This window comes from Diorhabda sublineata, chromosome X, assembly GCF_026230105.1.
Source record: "Diorhabda sublineata isolate icDioSubl1.1 chromosome X, icDioSubl1.1, whole genome shotgun sequence".
Lineage (NCBI taxonomy): Eukaryota > Metazoa > Arthropoda > Insecta > Coleoptera > Chrysomelidae > Diorhabda > Diorhabda sublineata.
This window is the reverse complement of record NC_079485.1, coordinates 38,210,607-38,227,417: the sequence shown is the minus strand read 5'-3', so window position 1 is coordinate 38,227,417 and position 16,811 is coordinate 38,210,607. Positions and strand designations below refer to the sequence as shown.

The 16,811-nt window shown below is 34.7% G+C and overlaps 1 protein-coding gene across 1 annotated transcript in view; it reads right to left on the bottom strand.

Moving 5' to 3' along the window:
- Window positions 1-16,811, bottom strand: part of LOC130451258 (alpha-mannosidase 2) — a 76,243-nt gene that overhangs the window by 47,313 nt on the left and 12,119 nt on the right. The window contains exons 2-3 of the mRNA XM_056790165.1: window positions 11,903-12,056; window positions 8,966-9,227 (exon numbers count right to left, since the gene is read on the bottom strand). Of these exons, the coding sequence (XP_056646143.1) occupies window positions 8,966-9,227; window positions 11,903-11,943 (303 nt within the window). The 5' untranslated portion in view covers window positions 11,944-12,056. The remainder of the gene's footprint in view (window positions 1-8,965; window positions 9,228-11,902; window positions 12,057-16,811) is intronic.

Here is a 16,811-nt window from a genome sequence, read left to right as displayed (position 1 = left end):
AAAAACAAACTCAATTTTAAGAATGTGTGAATAAGCAACATCGTAAATATTTACAATGGCCTAACAATGTTGACTTGAAGAGTTATTAACATTTTTTTACAAAATGAATTTTGTTATTAACTCTTGTTAATCGAATAAATTCTTTCATTTAGTATGTAGTGAATGATTGTTTTTCTATAGTAATTATTTGTGGCTCTATAATCCTCAGGGCGATGAAACTAGGTAGGTTTAAGCAAATTGCCCAAATTTCGAAAAAAATTACCAAATTTGGAGAGTGTTAAAGGCATTAAGTAGGTAAGGGTAAGTATAAGGCAATCGTTTGCAATTTAAAAGTTATCGCAATTTTAGTAGGACTTCAGAGACCCAGTTATCACTTTATCCTGAGAATTTGAGAGCTGTCTGCTACTAGTATAGTGAAAGTTACCACCAAGATACGAGAACAATGAAAATTTGGCACTAAAGACGATTTGTAAACCAGCTATGATTATTGCTGGTTTACAAAGTGAGGAAATATGACCCTCATAAAAAGAAAAAAATAAGTATTTTAATTCTGAACTAACTGTAATTCTCAACAATATTCTAGCAATTTCGGTTGTGAACCTAGATCCGTGTTTGTTTTTTGAATACTCCAGATTTCTGAAAGTTGAGTTCTCGTACAACCATACGTGGACACATTCAATTAAATTTGGAAATTTATTGTAATCGATAGTCTTCCAAGTCATAGTGAAATTTTTCCTTTTACTTTTCTTTAAAAATAATTTATTTTGCCGGCATATCAATAAATTTATTGTTTAAATTTCGGAAGCCTGGTCCAAAAAATGTTGTCGTTGTTAAGAATTGTCATGATGGAACAAACTCTTTTCTTCAAGTCTTCAAATCCCGCACAAAAACCTATCAACAATAAGCACAATGCTGGCCAATTATTGTTTTTTTTAATAATAAATAAAGATTACACTTTTAGAGTCCCAAAACATTGTGACCATGACCTTGTACCTTCGTACAAACAATCAATTTATTCTATCAAGTGATCGAGATATTGGTTAACCAGGCCGAGTTAAATTTATCACCCGTTAACAAAAATTGAAAAAATTTTATAGAAATTTGTTTAATTATTAATTTTTTTTGGGATGAAACAGAAATATTTTTGTCTATATAAATGATGGGAAATCCAGTAACTCAACGCAAAGAATCAGAGTCTGGATTGAAATTTTACAGGCCTCATTTTGAAAAAGACGAATTATTACAAAGAAACTCTTAATGAAGACTATCATCAATTTAACGTAATTGGAATTACACGAATAAAGTATTACCATATAATGAGTATCTTTAAAATAAATATTGGAAATTCGAAGTTAGGTCGATGCCAATATCTGGAGAATAAGGTAGATATGTTACTGTGAATGTCCGAAATGCACTATATGTTAACATACTCTGGTGCCTGTTAACATCCACAAAGGTAGTTGGTGGATGACCGTTATTTATCCTTTTCATGACGATTTCGGTCATTCACCGGTAACTGTTATCATAGACCCCGACGACTTGGTCAATGTTCATTATGACCGAAATTATGATGCCTGCCTGATTGATATAGAGAAATAATGATGTGTGGAAACAGAAGTTCTTACCCGGTATATGACTAATGAAGTCACAAATTATTACAATAAATAGAATCATAAATAGATGAAAATTGTTTATTAATCGAAATCATTAAGTAGTTAGTAAGGTAAGGTAAGTAAGTTAGGTTAGGTTAGGATTAGGTTAGGTTAAGCAAACATAACCTCTTCGTTACATGTGTTAAAACAAAATAGCGCAGCGACGCATTTTCGCAATCCAGAAGCTCCACAAAAACGAATTTAGTAACAATTTAAAGCATGTAATCGAAAGTATTGACGTATAAAGAATACCCTTATCAGTTTCATTTAATTTAAGACTAGAAAATATTATAAGAAAAGTTTAATTTCATCCCAAAGGAAAGATATAAAAGTACAACTATCAAGTAATCGCATTTGATAACTTTATTTATTATTTTCATTATTATTTATTTATTATTTAGCTTGTTGGCATACATCACCTCTTTACCAAACAACTGCTCCACCTAAACAGGCGCAAAATTGGACTAGCGACAGGCCGTTTAACCGGTCACAGCCATCTAAGACGCCATACCCCACTAGGGCATCACGGATAAATGCCGCAGGTGCATGGAGGAGGAAGAACCACTTTATCGTTGACGTCTAAAGGTTCAAGCAGAAGTGCCTGATTGGCTTTTCAAAGGACATCGGCTTTTGGTAATTTTAAGTGGGGCAAGACAGGACTATCGGAAGGCCTATTTGCTCAATTCAAGTATGAAGGGAGATGGAAGTAGTACGTATTTAATTTGGAAATATAGCGGAGACATATGGACATAGTTTCGAGAAAGTCAACACTTTATAAACTTAGAAGTAACACTTAACAATATGAAAGATGAAATAGATAGAAGGGTGAGCAAAGGAAGAACAGCGACACAACGATAGTTTGACAGTGAAGAGGCCAAGGTGAAAACTAACTTGGAAAGAAGTTGGAAAGCTTATGGATATCTTGACATAACTCACCATACAAAGAATAAGACGGCTGGGACATGTAAACAGAATGGCAGTAGAGACATTTTCTGAAAAAAGAGGAAATGAAAGTTGAAATGGCAGAATGAAAAAGAATTGGTTAGAGGCAGTCACAATGAATTTGAAGAAGAAAGGTGTGAAGTGTGAAGGAGTAACAAAAATAAATGATTATAGACAAAACTGGTGACTACTAGTAAAACAGAAGAATGGATATCGAAATGTTTTTAGGCATAACATTTAAAGCTTGTATTGCACATTGGAATACAAGTTTACTTTTCGATCATTTTGTTCCGTTATCATTGTCATACAATTCGATTCTTCATCACTAATATTGTCCGACCCGATTTTTCTGCAAAACTTTGCTTACATCTCTAGGCTAGAGGCTTCATGTATTTTGTCCTGGAGTGATCATCGGCCACGTGTAAATTTATTTTATCAGTTTTATACAATACTATAGGATGGGGCTTGCTTGCACACGAGGTAGTCTACGTCAACAATAATGAAAAATGAATGTATTGGCACTAAATGGCATTGCAACGTGTGCCCACCGAATCAAAGTTGATTCTGGAATACTAGAAACCACTTATAAGCTGCCTGGTGAAATTGCGGACAAGCTGATCAAACTTGGAGCAGCTTAAGCGTTCAAAAGGTCCGAACGTTCAATGTATATTAAGGAACATATTAAATTGCGGGACATAGGCATGGCTGTAGACAAACCAAGACCTTTATAGGTGAAATAAAGCCGTTAGACGAAGCGGTGAAAATACTACAGCTAAACAGAGGGGACGCAAAGACTCTAGTGAGCCTAATCGCCAACCGCGCGAAAATAGGTTTTTACAAATACAACATGTAGGACGAAACTACGATACGTATCCTCTGCAGTTGTTAAGCTCTTATTAACATACGGAGGAAATCTCAAGATATGACGTAATGAAAAAGCTTTGCTCCCAAGACAGCTATGCCTAGAGGATTCTCCAATTCTGAACAGCATGCATAGGTTAGGGCGAGAGTGAGTGGAGGGATTATCCAGGCACTCTAAGTAATAGTAATAGCAGTGAAACATTTTTTCACAATTTGAAAATGTGAAAAAACCTCAATGATTAAGATGAAGAAATAAAGGATTTCTTGGATTTTTGCTTGATTGATGACCAAAAAGATCTCATATAGTGTAATGCTGACTAGTGTTCATTGAGGGAAATTCTAAAAAAATTCCCTTCGTAGGAAAAAAGTTTTAAAACTTAATGAAGTACCAAGTACCAAGGGACGTGCTCAGACATACGCATTGCATAATTTCATAGTCGAAAAAATCGATATTTTCAAAAAAGGTCAAACTTGAACACATTGTTGGAACATTAATGCTTATTTGTTAATGGGGAACGTTCAATTTTTATAATGACAAAATATTTGTTTGTTCAAGTTCTGATTTTTCCGTGGAAAAAGAAAAATAATCCCTTTATTCACATTATAAATCTGTCAATTTTTATTCAAATGACTTTCATCAATAAATTAGATAAGAATCTTAAAAAATGATCTTTTCCAAAAATTAACCATTATTTCGTTATTTTACCTTGTAATGTCTCAAATTTTCAGCTCCGATTCGAAATTATTCTTTAACAACTATAAAAATTTTAAAAATCTGAATTATTCGCTATCTTATATACTTTCGATTGATCGATCTTTTTCGCAAAATGCATAGCTTTCCATTTGTTATTCGAGTAAAGACTGAAAACAAGCATTTTAATCAATCAAAAACGCGATTGAATGAATCGTAAAACACTAGTAAAAGTACAAGGGTGAATCAAATATAAACAAGACTTATTTTTTAAAATATTTATTTTGATTTTAAACGCACAAACAATCATAGTTTATTTTTCTACATAATCTCCTGATTTAGAAACACATTTTTCCCAGCGTATAGGTAATTTTTTAATTCCTTCCAGGTAAAAAGAGTCAGGTCGTGTTTGTAGCCAATTGCGCACATATGCTTCAACCTCATTATCGCTGTGGAATTTTTGCCCTCCCAAAGCTTCCTTGAGAGGACCAAAGACATGGAAGTCGCAGGGAGACAGGTCTGGACTATATGGAGGGTGTTCCAGTGTCTCCCAACCCAGTTGCTCCAATTTTTGTACTGTCAGGGCTGCCGTATGGGGGCGAGCATTGTCATGGAGGAGAATCACTTTTCTCATTGGAAGGTGTCGTCTTTTGCGGCGACATGCAAGTCTTGCAAATCGCAATTGCAATATCCGAAGTTGTTAGACGCCTATCACCTTCAACAAGTTGACGAACACTGTCGATGTTGCCCGCTGTAATGCTGGTGCGGGGTCTGCGGTCATGGCTCTCATTTTCAACACGTTCACGGCCCTCCACGAACTGTTTATGCCAAGCAAACACTCTAGCTCGCGATAGCGTCTTTTCCCCGAACTGTGCAGTCAATCTTCTCAAGATTTCGGCCGGTTTTACACCTTCTGCAGCTAAAAACTTTATAACAATACGTTGCGCAATAGAGGGAGGTACCTCCTGCTCGGACATCGTAACGATGGACACTGAGCGAGTCTATGATGATGAGTCACGTGCTTACCCCACTCCTGACAAACCAACCTAACAGCCAATAACAGCGGAACGTTCTTCCATCACTATTGCGCGCGCAGGTCCAAAAGTCTCGTTTATATTTGATTCACCCTCGTATGTTTAGAATATTTTTACGTAACATTGATTCATGGGAGCCTTGAGGTATTTACTCTCATGTCGAATTTCATGATAATCAATGTTGTCAGAAAGAATTGCTGACCAAAAGCCATTGGTAACTGGACTATATAAGGAGTGAGTGATTTATAATGAAGATTTTTTTTAATTTGAATTAATTTCAATCGAATTGATTATCAATACACGTTTATGTATTTGTGAGAGATTGAAGTTGTGGAGCGTTTTATGATTTTTATAAATTTTAATTCGACCTCCTTTAGTTCAAATGAGTGCTTGTTAAATCACTCGAAACGCATGTAAGAACAATCGGGCTTAAATATGACATCGCTGACTAACAGAATTCTTTATCGACATTACTTCCTTTCCCTTATTTTTTGTAGGACCCAATAAACGAATCTTTATTTTTTGGTTCAACAGAACCGTTTAATTTGTCAAGTAAAAGTGTGAAGGTGCTGCTTGATTGAAGAAGTCTAAATGACTTTCTCCTTATTTATTTTCTGAATCCAAACGACTGGGTCAGATGTAATTTTAAACTTGTTCCGACTTAATTATTTCATTGTCCGGACCCCAACATTAAAAAGACCTCGGATAGTTATTAATTCTTACGAAAATAATAAATAATTGGGAAGTTACAATTTTGATTTCATTTTTATTCAGGTACTACAATGTTAAAATTACGATGGATGGAAAATATATCAGAACGAATAGACGGTGTTTTAGATTACGTTGAATATAGAATTAATATCAAAATAATATAACCTTCGTTATTAATTACATTTCCAATCCCATCAAGTGTGCAAATTTTTACTGCTGGGCCGATAAAAACGATTAGATAGCGGATAATCGGGGATAAGGTGTGTGAAGCAGCACCTCCTACCCCAATTAATTAATTTTTTTCAAGGTCCGTCTCGCATTGTCGTGTTGCTGAATAACGCCTTTTCTCTTGACAATCGCATTAAAATTTGTTCCGGTTTCAGTACTTCAAGATCAACAATTTCGCATATACTCCACCAAATACACAGAAGTACCTTCCTGGTAAGTAAACTTTTACGTTTTTGATTATTTTTCATCTCCAGCAATCAAAAAAGCAAACAGTTAGGTGAGGTGTCGTTGTTTTCTTCGGAGAAATTATAGGTCATCCAAACACCAATGTTGGGTTGAGGGTATTTGAGAGTTACTCGATATTCTGACACGGAGTTCTGCTCTTAATATGTTGTTGTCTAATGCTGATAGGAATCAGAGAGATAAAAACCACCGATTGTGACTAAGATACACATCGGAAATGTTTTTGGTCGCAACCGTTACGTTACTACCCTAGTGAAACTCAAAACCATTCAATGCTGGCTATACTCTTTCGGTATTTGGCTTGCTTTCTACCTCAAATTATTTAGAAGTCAATAACACACAATACCCATAAAATGTCTTTGCCCCAAAGGTCACAATGAGCTGACAAATGACAAATATCCACATGCGCAGAAATGCTAATATATGCTGGATACCGAAAGAATGCAGTATTTAGAAATTTTGTTCCAATATCGAACTTTTTAGAAATAATTTGCATGATCAAGAAATAAAAATATGTCACAATGAGATCAGTAATCATATGTTTTGGAAATATGATAAGAGTGGTTCAGTAAGATATTCCAGTGCATGAAAACTCAACTGTTAGATTGATTGTTGGCACTTAGGTTTCCTATGACGCTCTTTTCTGGTGAAGTGATATTAATAAGTAACGAAGTCCAATTCAAAACAAAAATAATAATAAACATGGAAGAAACGTGCGACAATCTCATTGAATAATGAATATAATAATACTTGCAAAAACAAATAATTGTGAGTAAAAATACGAGGATGGAACCTCTATTTACATTCTCTCAAAAGTTTAAGCACACCCCCATACACCTGGGGGTGTATGATATGGAAGATGAAGATCTATGAAGGCTAGAGCGATCCAATATCTTGAAATTTCTGAAATGAGTGGCATTAATAGATCAGCTAAAAACACTGAGTGTCCCCAGTGCCACAGAAGAGGGAACACAATAGATTTTTTAGAATGCAGTGTATGTATGTACATCTTGAATGTGAGAAAATTTGTCTCCTTTAGATTTGCTTTCTACAAGCTCTAGCAACATACTTGAACTTTTTAGTAGTCTAGGATCCGGGATTAGAAAAAAATACCCTCATCTGTTAATTAGATGAAACAATTGTTTATAGGCTAATTATGAATTTATGAAAACAACCTCTGCCACCATAAGTTTGCTGCAGTTGATAATAATTAATTAATTAATTAATTAATTAATTAATTAACAACTAACTTATTTATTTACCTTCTCACTTTAATTTCACACAGTAATCTAAAACCTTCAATATTTTATATAATATTCCTTACTGTAGCAAGCACCCACTATGATTGCTATACTTACCTGCTGCCAGGTGATAAAAGGTAGATAAATGTAGCTTATTTTTATCACATGTTAATTTAAAAATGCAAGTGCCATAGTAAACGGCGTCGAATTCTAAACATAATAATGTTTCGCTATCGTATAAAAAGCTGATGCAGTCAAAGATAAATGATAAAAATAAAAATTTACAAACGAACAAAGACAGCGTAAAATTCGTCCGCGCACATCACAAGAGTTTAAAGAAATAACATCGTTTAGTTGAATTATATCACCACCGGAATCCACTAATAGAGACGCCTGGTATAGTTTTTCGGATTAGGTAAATTCAAATATGTTGCGATAACCGAGGGAATTTTTGAAAAGGTATTGATACCTACAAATTTGGTTTTGCATTCTCCATTTCTATACTGCAAAAAGAAATGATCTGTTTTGACATTTGTGGGTCGTTGGTTTTTATATATTTTTTAAATGTTTACCAAATTTAATCTATTGTCAGATATTTCACCAATAACAGTAAAACGAAGTCGAACATGCGTTTTTGTATCAGGTACTGTGATAATTAAAGCATTTCCGGTATTATTAATATCTTTAATCTTCATTTAATATGTTTCCTCCCTCCGTAGAGCTCCTGCGACCGCGGTGTTGAAGACTTCCACATTTTGGATTTAGTTTCAAAGTAAGCTAGTAACACTCTTTCTGTAAAGCTGTTTATGCCTTTTTTAGTACGCCCTCCATGAAAGAATTAAATTGGATTTCTCAGGGAGAAGACTCTTAGACGTTGCTGTTGCCGATTCACCAATATATTCTGGTTTGCTGTTAAAACTTTCTTCACTACTACTCTCCATCACTAATAATAATACTACACCTCTTTTAATTGACGAATATGAAGAAATAAAAGTGTGACAGTTTAACGAAGAAACGAATTGACATGAGAAAGAAAGGTTCACGGTCCACTATTTTGCTAAAACAATTTTATAATTGCGTTAAAAAATGACAAGTTACGGCCCTTTTTATAACGCAAAAGGGTGAAAAATGCGCCGCTACGGTACTTTTTTTCACGCTTTTTAACAGATTCATAAATTACATTCTTTATTCCAGAATAAAAACACCAAAAAAATAACAATGAAAACAGACAAAATTACGAACAGTAGGTGGCGTTAATAAGTCATAGCACCACTGTATTTGTGAACATTGACGTTTGTTGGTCATGGCGAAATAAAGAAATTCCACAAAGTAAATGTAGAAGCAAAAATTAATTTCACTCACCTGAAAGTCGAAGTCTTTGAAAATATCTACAGTATTTACGTCCGCTTCGGCGGCACTTAATTTAGGACATACTTCGTAAACTTTATCTCGTACGTTTCGTTCGGAGTTTCTGATAACATCCCGGAAAAACCGTTGACTTTGTCTAACACCAGAAATATCACTTTGTGGAGTTTCATCCACTCTTTGATTTACATCTGACGTGTAACTTGTGTAATAAATGCATAAGAGTATCGTCAATCCCACAGCTGAGAACGCAAAACATCTGAAATAAATATTAATGAAGTACAAAAAAAAGCAAAAAAAACAGGAAATTCTTATTTAAGTACCAGCTCAAATCCTGTCTAACAATTGAAAATTTTGACAACTTTTTGATAATGTTCATCTTAGAATTTACCAAATATATTTCGACAATAAACTTCAATATTATTTTAATAAAGCAAATCTTAAAAGGGATCCTAGGAACATGTAAAATATTTATAACGAGGTGTTAGTAAAACATATTTAGATATGGAAATTATGAATTGCACATATACCAACTTGAAAATAAAAGTTTTTCATAACAGAATTTATACTGAAACACACTACCACTATACAGAATGTAAACAGTTCAGTCTCTGAAGACGAAACCCTGGTTATCGAAACGCGCGTCAGAGTATAATTGTGAGTGTTGGTGTAGTGGTTATGTAAAAAGTGTGCTTCACTGTGAATATCACCAACGGTTCCAGAAATTCTAACTTAATAATAGAATTTGACTGTTTCATAGGAATAAACCAACTTCTTTGATGAAAAAAAATTTGGAGGAGAAATAACTAAAGATCTGGAGAAGGATATCAATCATTCAAAAACAACGGAGCAAAAGTTGTAACCAATCTATACGAGGTAATAGTGTAAAATAAGAAATTAGTATAGTTCAGTATCTAGGTTTCGAACGAAACAATTTTAGTGTACAATAGGTTTAAGATGAGTAAACTGAATAATTATTATAGAATTATAACTATTTTATTTCATTTAAACTCATAATATGCCAAAAAAAATTAAAATCACTTAAACTTAAAATATCTGTAAAGGTATTATGTTTAGTTTGGAACCAAAACGGCGATGTCAGCAGTAATGTAGCGTATGAACCTTATTGGATCTCGGTGCCAATTTTATATGCGCTTGAAGCAACAACTAATGCAAAAGGCCATGGGTATTATACGCAAATCTTTAAAGCTGTAGCTTTACAATACGGCGACTTGATAAACACGTACAGGTAGGAATAAAAATTTTGTATAATTTAGCATATTTATCCTGAATATACGATTACGTTTTTGATAACACTTCTTCTGCAACGTCAATTTCGGGATTGAAAAATATGACTTGTTTCAGTTCGCTGTGACCCATCAAATTTGTATCAACGAAGTGGGCATAACACAGTCCAGAAAAATGATGTCATCTACGACGTCAGGCGATCGCTCACTTTGCCCATGGTCCTTAGGTGGAATAATACAAAAGGTGTTTCCATCTATAGATAGATTTTATTGTTTGTGGTTTTGGGTCTATTCCACTGCGACATTTCCAGACATATTGTGCTCGTTAAAATCTAGACAACATTCTCCAGCTCTATCCTGTTTACGAAATTTGTACGCTTAGTTCTGAAAATCTCTGAAATAGCTATTTGCCAGTGGTTTTTCTAGGCTTAGTATCGCGAACCACGCGCTTGTTAAACTATCACAGTGACATAGCTTGTGCTCTGCAGTTTTTCTCCTTTGACAAAATTTACACAAGGACTGTCAAACTCATCAATTTTAAAGTTCTATTGAGCTTCCAATGCCCTGTCAATAGATTGATAACAGTTTTGACCGTTTCCGTGTCATCACTTATCGGTTCGATTATAATATGAGCTATTTCGCTTGCCTTTGACTTAGGTTCTTCCGCCATAGGTTAGTGTTGTACTGCACCCATCTTTAGTGGCTGCTTTGGTTATTTTTGACGCTGCTGGTTTGGCATTTCGTCTGCGTTTTCATTGCCCTTTAATCCTCGTCACCCAGTACCCAGACCACTGTGATCCAACTATAGTAACCTTGCTGTACGTAACCACATATAATCTTGAAGTGAGTGGAGTAAGAATTGAATTTTCTAAGCGTTACTTGTCTGTGTGTGAGCATAGTAATTGAACTACATGTTCTTTCATAACTTTTGATTTTTTCCAAAATCGTAGATCACCGTTATTACCGGAAAAATAAATATTGGAAAATTGTTCTATCGCGACTACTTCTATACCTACACCGTCAGACGTCTTTGAGCTGCCCGTATACCAAGTTTCCGCTTGTTTGGTACACCTCTTTTTCAGTCTTCTCTAACTGATATAATTATTTTTAATTTCTAGTTAAAACTAATCTTGTGACCGTTGCATTACAATGTCCGCTTTTAGTTCCGCTATTAACTTCCTATGTTCCACACGTTGGATCTGGTTTATGAGCTCGACACAATACATTTGTGAGATGTTTCACTCAATATCGCTGATTGAATACATTCGTCATATAATTATTTTTTATTCGTATTTATCATAGATCGCACTAATAAGTACTGTTCAACTACGATATCCTAATAACCATTACCTGGTGTGTGAATTAGATAATGAGATTGTCGGCAATACAACGTATGAATTCGTGATTTATTTGTCCGAAGCGATATTCTCTGAAAAAGTTTTATCTAGCACTGAGTGATGTAAATTTCGAGCAACACAAAACGTTTGAATAGAAGCTTTGGCAAATTACCATGGACACTTTTGCAAAACTGGAGCAGTACTTTGTCAAGGCCCAGGTTTTACGGTGTTTCCGAAAGAAAAAAGTTGATTGGAGATAAACCACAACAAAAAAATATTCATGACCATGAAACGATTAATTATTACTTCGTTCCATACATGATCCCAACATTTATACCAAAATCACTTACCTTGGTGACAATCGTCTACATAATCTGCTAGATAGTGTCATGGTGACCGTTTGTTTCCTTTTTAATTTTCCAAATTAAAGAAATATTTCCATAACAAAATTTATCTAATCCATTTGATACGTCATGGGTGCGATGAGTTGATTCATTTGGATATCTGTAATAAACATATTAATTGTCAATGCAATGCAATAATACTAATCGACAGAGAAACCATCAATGGACCGAATAACTAATTATGTTGGCCTGCAAATGAGGGGCAGAAGTTTATTTTTAAGTTTTTTGGTGTGTTAATAGTTGTATGAACTATTCTCCAAGTAGCGTTTATTTGAAATTACGTACCATTAATGTCATAATCATTGGGTTTAAAGCCTTTCGAACAAAACTTTTAACCTTTGTTTTATATACGAGGTGTGGCAATCAAGTTTTGGTAATTTAGTCATTACTCAGAAACTAGCATCACTTCCACTTACACTTCACACCAGGTGTCACTTCCTCCACATCTTTTAGTTTTACTTCTAATATGTAGGCAAGAGCACGTTCATGTTTTGTGCCAAACAGTGACTAGACAATTGTATGTTACCGTTCTGGGGCCACCGAGAAGACGCGTTTTCCGTATGTGACACGAACCTTCCAAGACAGGCTGTTTCTTCCACTACGACAACGCACCGGCTCATGGCTTATTAAACTTGCAAGATATTTTAGCAAAACAGGTATCCCAACTATGCCGCACCCACAGTTCCAATAATGGTTATTTCTCTATAGTAAGCATGTTTTCTTTTTCCTTGTTATACTGAAACGGATTCTAGCCCATATTTCAGTTAGAGCTGATATGAATTAAACATCAAAATTCAAGAAAAAAATTGTATTTCAATTTTTTTTTAAATAACCCAATTTAACTAAAATATCGAGTAATATCCGTTTTCGACCATCGTTTTTAATGAAAAAGATTCCCCCTATGATTGTTTTCTATAATTTTTTATAATAAAACTTAGAAAAGAATTGTACAATTTTTATTGTTTAGTACTCCTGACTGGACTATTATATCGATAATGATTGGCCGAAGAAAAAGTTGAGACGTTAAGAAAAGCTTGTTTTATATTATTTTGAGAAAAGCTGTTTTTAAAAACCAAAAAACTTTAAATTTCAAAGACTGTTTCTATGTACTCCATTAGTACGAATGTGAATAGTGGGTAACTGGGAAGTACTTGTAGTTGTGTCACTTTATATGTGAAAATTGTCCGTCGACGGTGGACGGATGTCGGTGAATTCGTTAATTAAAGTAATTCCACGTATCCAATTAACTACAGCAGACACGTTAATTATACTTACAATAATAATATTCGCCCCAGCATTTTATCATAATATATTTAGTGAGCGACCAAAACAGAAACATCAAAAATTAAATCACAAATAAAAAAAAAATTGATGATGATTAGTTGTAGAAAACAAATAAAAATCATTATATAATAATTATGATTCTCAAACTACTTAGGTATATCAAAAGTTATCTATCGAAGGTATTGTGAGTTGAACGAATAAATATTTATTTTCTTAATTTGCTCTATCACTAGGAGGTGTTGATTCTTACAAGCTCAAGTGAAAAAATTCATTTCGTGAATTTCCCTGATAGATTGCATATTCGTCAAACATAAAGTGAATCTAATCTCGCTGATATTGGACGATGTGTTTTCACGGGATGGAGTAGATTCGATCTCTGGAGAGTTTTCTTTAGAGGAAAATCCATTGCTCAACAATGAAGACTTCGAAGAATCATATAAACCTTCAAATAGTTCCTATCAATAGAGTGGAGAAAAAAATTGCGACATGGATGGAGAGAACGAGGTTGTAACAAACAATTTATTGAAACAAATACATACGGGGTGGTCTGAAAAGTTTCCTAACTCAACCTGAAGATTACGGCACTTCTGGCCTTGAAGGCACATGCCTAGATTATTGACAAATATACAAAATATATTTTTCAAAATGTTTCAGCTCTGTTATTTTCTTCCTCTAATCTTTTTACTATAACTCCTCATCAATTTCTGTCCTCTGTTCTTTGTCTCCAGTCAGTTATTCCCATTCTTATCAAATCCGATGTTACCTCTACTATCCATTTCTTTTTCAGCCTTCCCTTTTCTTCTTCTAATTCCTCTCCCGCCATTTGTGCTCTCTTGACAATTCTCTTTGTATTTATTCCGCACACATGTCACAACCACCTGACTCTTTGAACTTTGACTATTTGCGAAATATAAGGCACATTATATACTTCTTTCAATTCAGCGGGTATTTTTCTCCATGACTCATTGTTCAATTTAACTCCCCTCCCCCAGTATTTTTCTGAGTACTTTCCTCTCTCACACTTCTATTTTTTCAACACTCTTATGGGTAAGCACCTAGGACTCACATTCATACAGTACAGTCGGCCTGATCATTGCTTTGTACAATCTAATCTTTGTTACTTTGAATATTGTTTTTGCTTTAAGAATATAATCGTATAGTTGAGTCGTTGGGAAATTTTTTATGAAGATGGAAAAAAATCAGTATAGAGCCGTCATTGAATATTCGTACACTTTCGCAAATAAAAGAGGAGTTAGAAACTGTTTACGGCGACTCTGCATCATTATTTTGGGCGGCTGAATTCAAACGTTGCTTCAACAGTTTGACGAGCAACGAGCGTTCGGGAAGGGCAAAAACTGCGACAGCCAATGATATTATATAAAAAGTTCACAAAATGGTACTGGACAGACGTCGGATTAAATTTATAGAGGTAGAAGACGCTATCGACTAACAATAGAACGCATTTGCCATATACTTACTGAAGAATTATGCATGCGTATGCTAACCTCAAGTTGGGTACCACATTTTCTTCCTTTGGACTAAAAGCGCCACTACGCACTTGAAATTAAAAAATTGTCAATACAATGGGATAGCGCATCTGCTTGGAAAAACACAAGACAATTTTTCAAAGGGTAAAATAATAACAGGAGAGTACTACCCATCATTGCTTGATAAGACACCATCTTGACTTAGATATTAAGCAATGCCGTCATCAATCTTATGAATCCGGTATGGCTGGCACCTGTAAATGTGTACAAACCAGAAAAGCAGTTTCCAAAAATTGCTCTTTTATTCTACGTTTCCTACTACATTCGCAAAATGCGAGGAGGGTTGTTAGTTTGATGCTGGTATTCGTGTGCCCTCGAAGCACACGCTGAATGGTTGGTCGTGGAGATAGGCGAGGAATAGTCTAAGTGTTTTGAAGATTGTGGGATCCCTCAACCTTGCCAATACATAGCGTCCATTTGCCGCATCCGAATCTACCACTATAGGTGGAGTCATCGGGTCCATATGTGAGACCTTTCTATCTCCTGGGACTTACCAGCAGCTATAGCCTCCCGTCAGAACCTATTTCAACAGTTTTGACCTCCTTAATTAAGTTTCCTCGCATAAAACTAGCTTCTTTCTTCACATTGTCATTCAATATGCTCACTGGTAGACGCAGTACTTGGTTCGTTTTGGTTTAAAAGTTTTAAAGGGGAGTTGGCATTGTCTATTTTAGTACCAGGCGGCCACATACTTATATCCTTGAGTTGCTTCAACTAATTTTTTTTGTACACCAATTTTGAAATGGAAGCGGAATGTTGAACACTACCAAGTACTTCCAATTCTCCTTTGTAGAATTTATATGAGGTGGGGATGAGATAATTTCTGGAGATGAAAGAACAGTTGTATTTTCGTTTTTTGTATGGTTGGTCTGCGTTGATATTGTCTTTTCTACTGTTTGTGGTCTATTTCTAATATTTGTCTTATTCTTGGTAGCAGATTTTCAACCATAAGTGTCATTTGTTTAATACTTTGTCTCAGATCAGTTATTTCTTTTGGTAATTTTTTATTAATCATGATTGTCCATGAAACTAGTTGTAAATGTCTTGTTTCATTTCCCTAACAAATTGGAATAGAGATTGTTGTTCATTTTCAGACTTTTTGTTGTGGAGACTGTGTATATCGTCAATTTTCTTGTATAAGATCTTCCATTTCGAGTCATGATGACTTAGAATGTCATATATTTCCGAGATGGTTGGAAATATGTCATTGTTCTTTTTTTAGCGGGAACTTAAGGCTTCAACATTCTCTAGAGGGATCTAAGACTTCTGTAACTGTGTCTGTTTATCAGGGAGATATTTTGGAGTGGGAGAATCACAAACAGTGCAGGAAAATTTAATGTTATGGTACTTTTGATCATAGAGCACCTTACGGTCTTACGGTCTTGTCCAGACCAGTACGCAAACATTTCTATGACACTTTTATCCGAAAAAAGCTACATTTCAAAGAAAAAGCAATATTTACATTACTTGTTTTGTATTTAAAAATAACAATTTAGATTTTCCTAGAAAGCGCTGAATAGTGTCATGGCGTCTTGAATGCAAAACAAAACTGTTTATATCAGTGTCAAGTGTCAATTGTTTCCTAAAAAGGAATCCTTTACAAGTACTGTACTCCGTGTACAATGACAACCATAAAAACGCCAGACAAATTATTCAAATATGTTCCGAACAATCAACCCACACGGGAAAAGTGGTTAACACTTGCTAGTAGGAGTGACGCTCATTGTTTATCAATGTCAACAAATAGAAGAATGTATTTTTGTGAAGATTATTTCGATATAAGTACTACGAGTGAACGAAGATAAATCGAAGTTCATGATAATGACAACACCATAAAGGAAAAGCGCGATGACAAGTTTGTCAATACAATTGAACGAATAAAAGGTAATGAGCTTAGGACAAGTTCAAAGCTATTTATATCTTGGGGTGGTCATAGAAAACAATTATAAGACCAACAGTGAGCTACGGAAGTGAAACGTGGATATTTAACAAAACAGAGGAAGATAAGTTAGACATATAGGAAA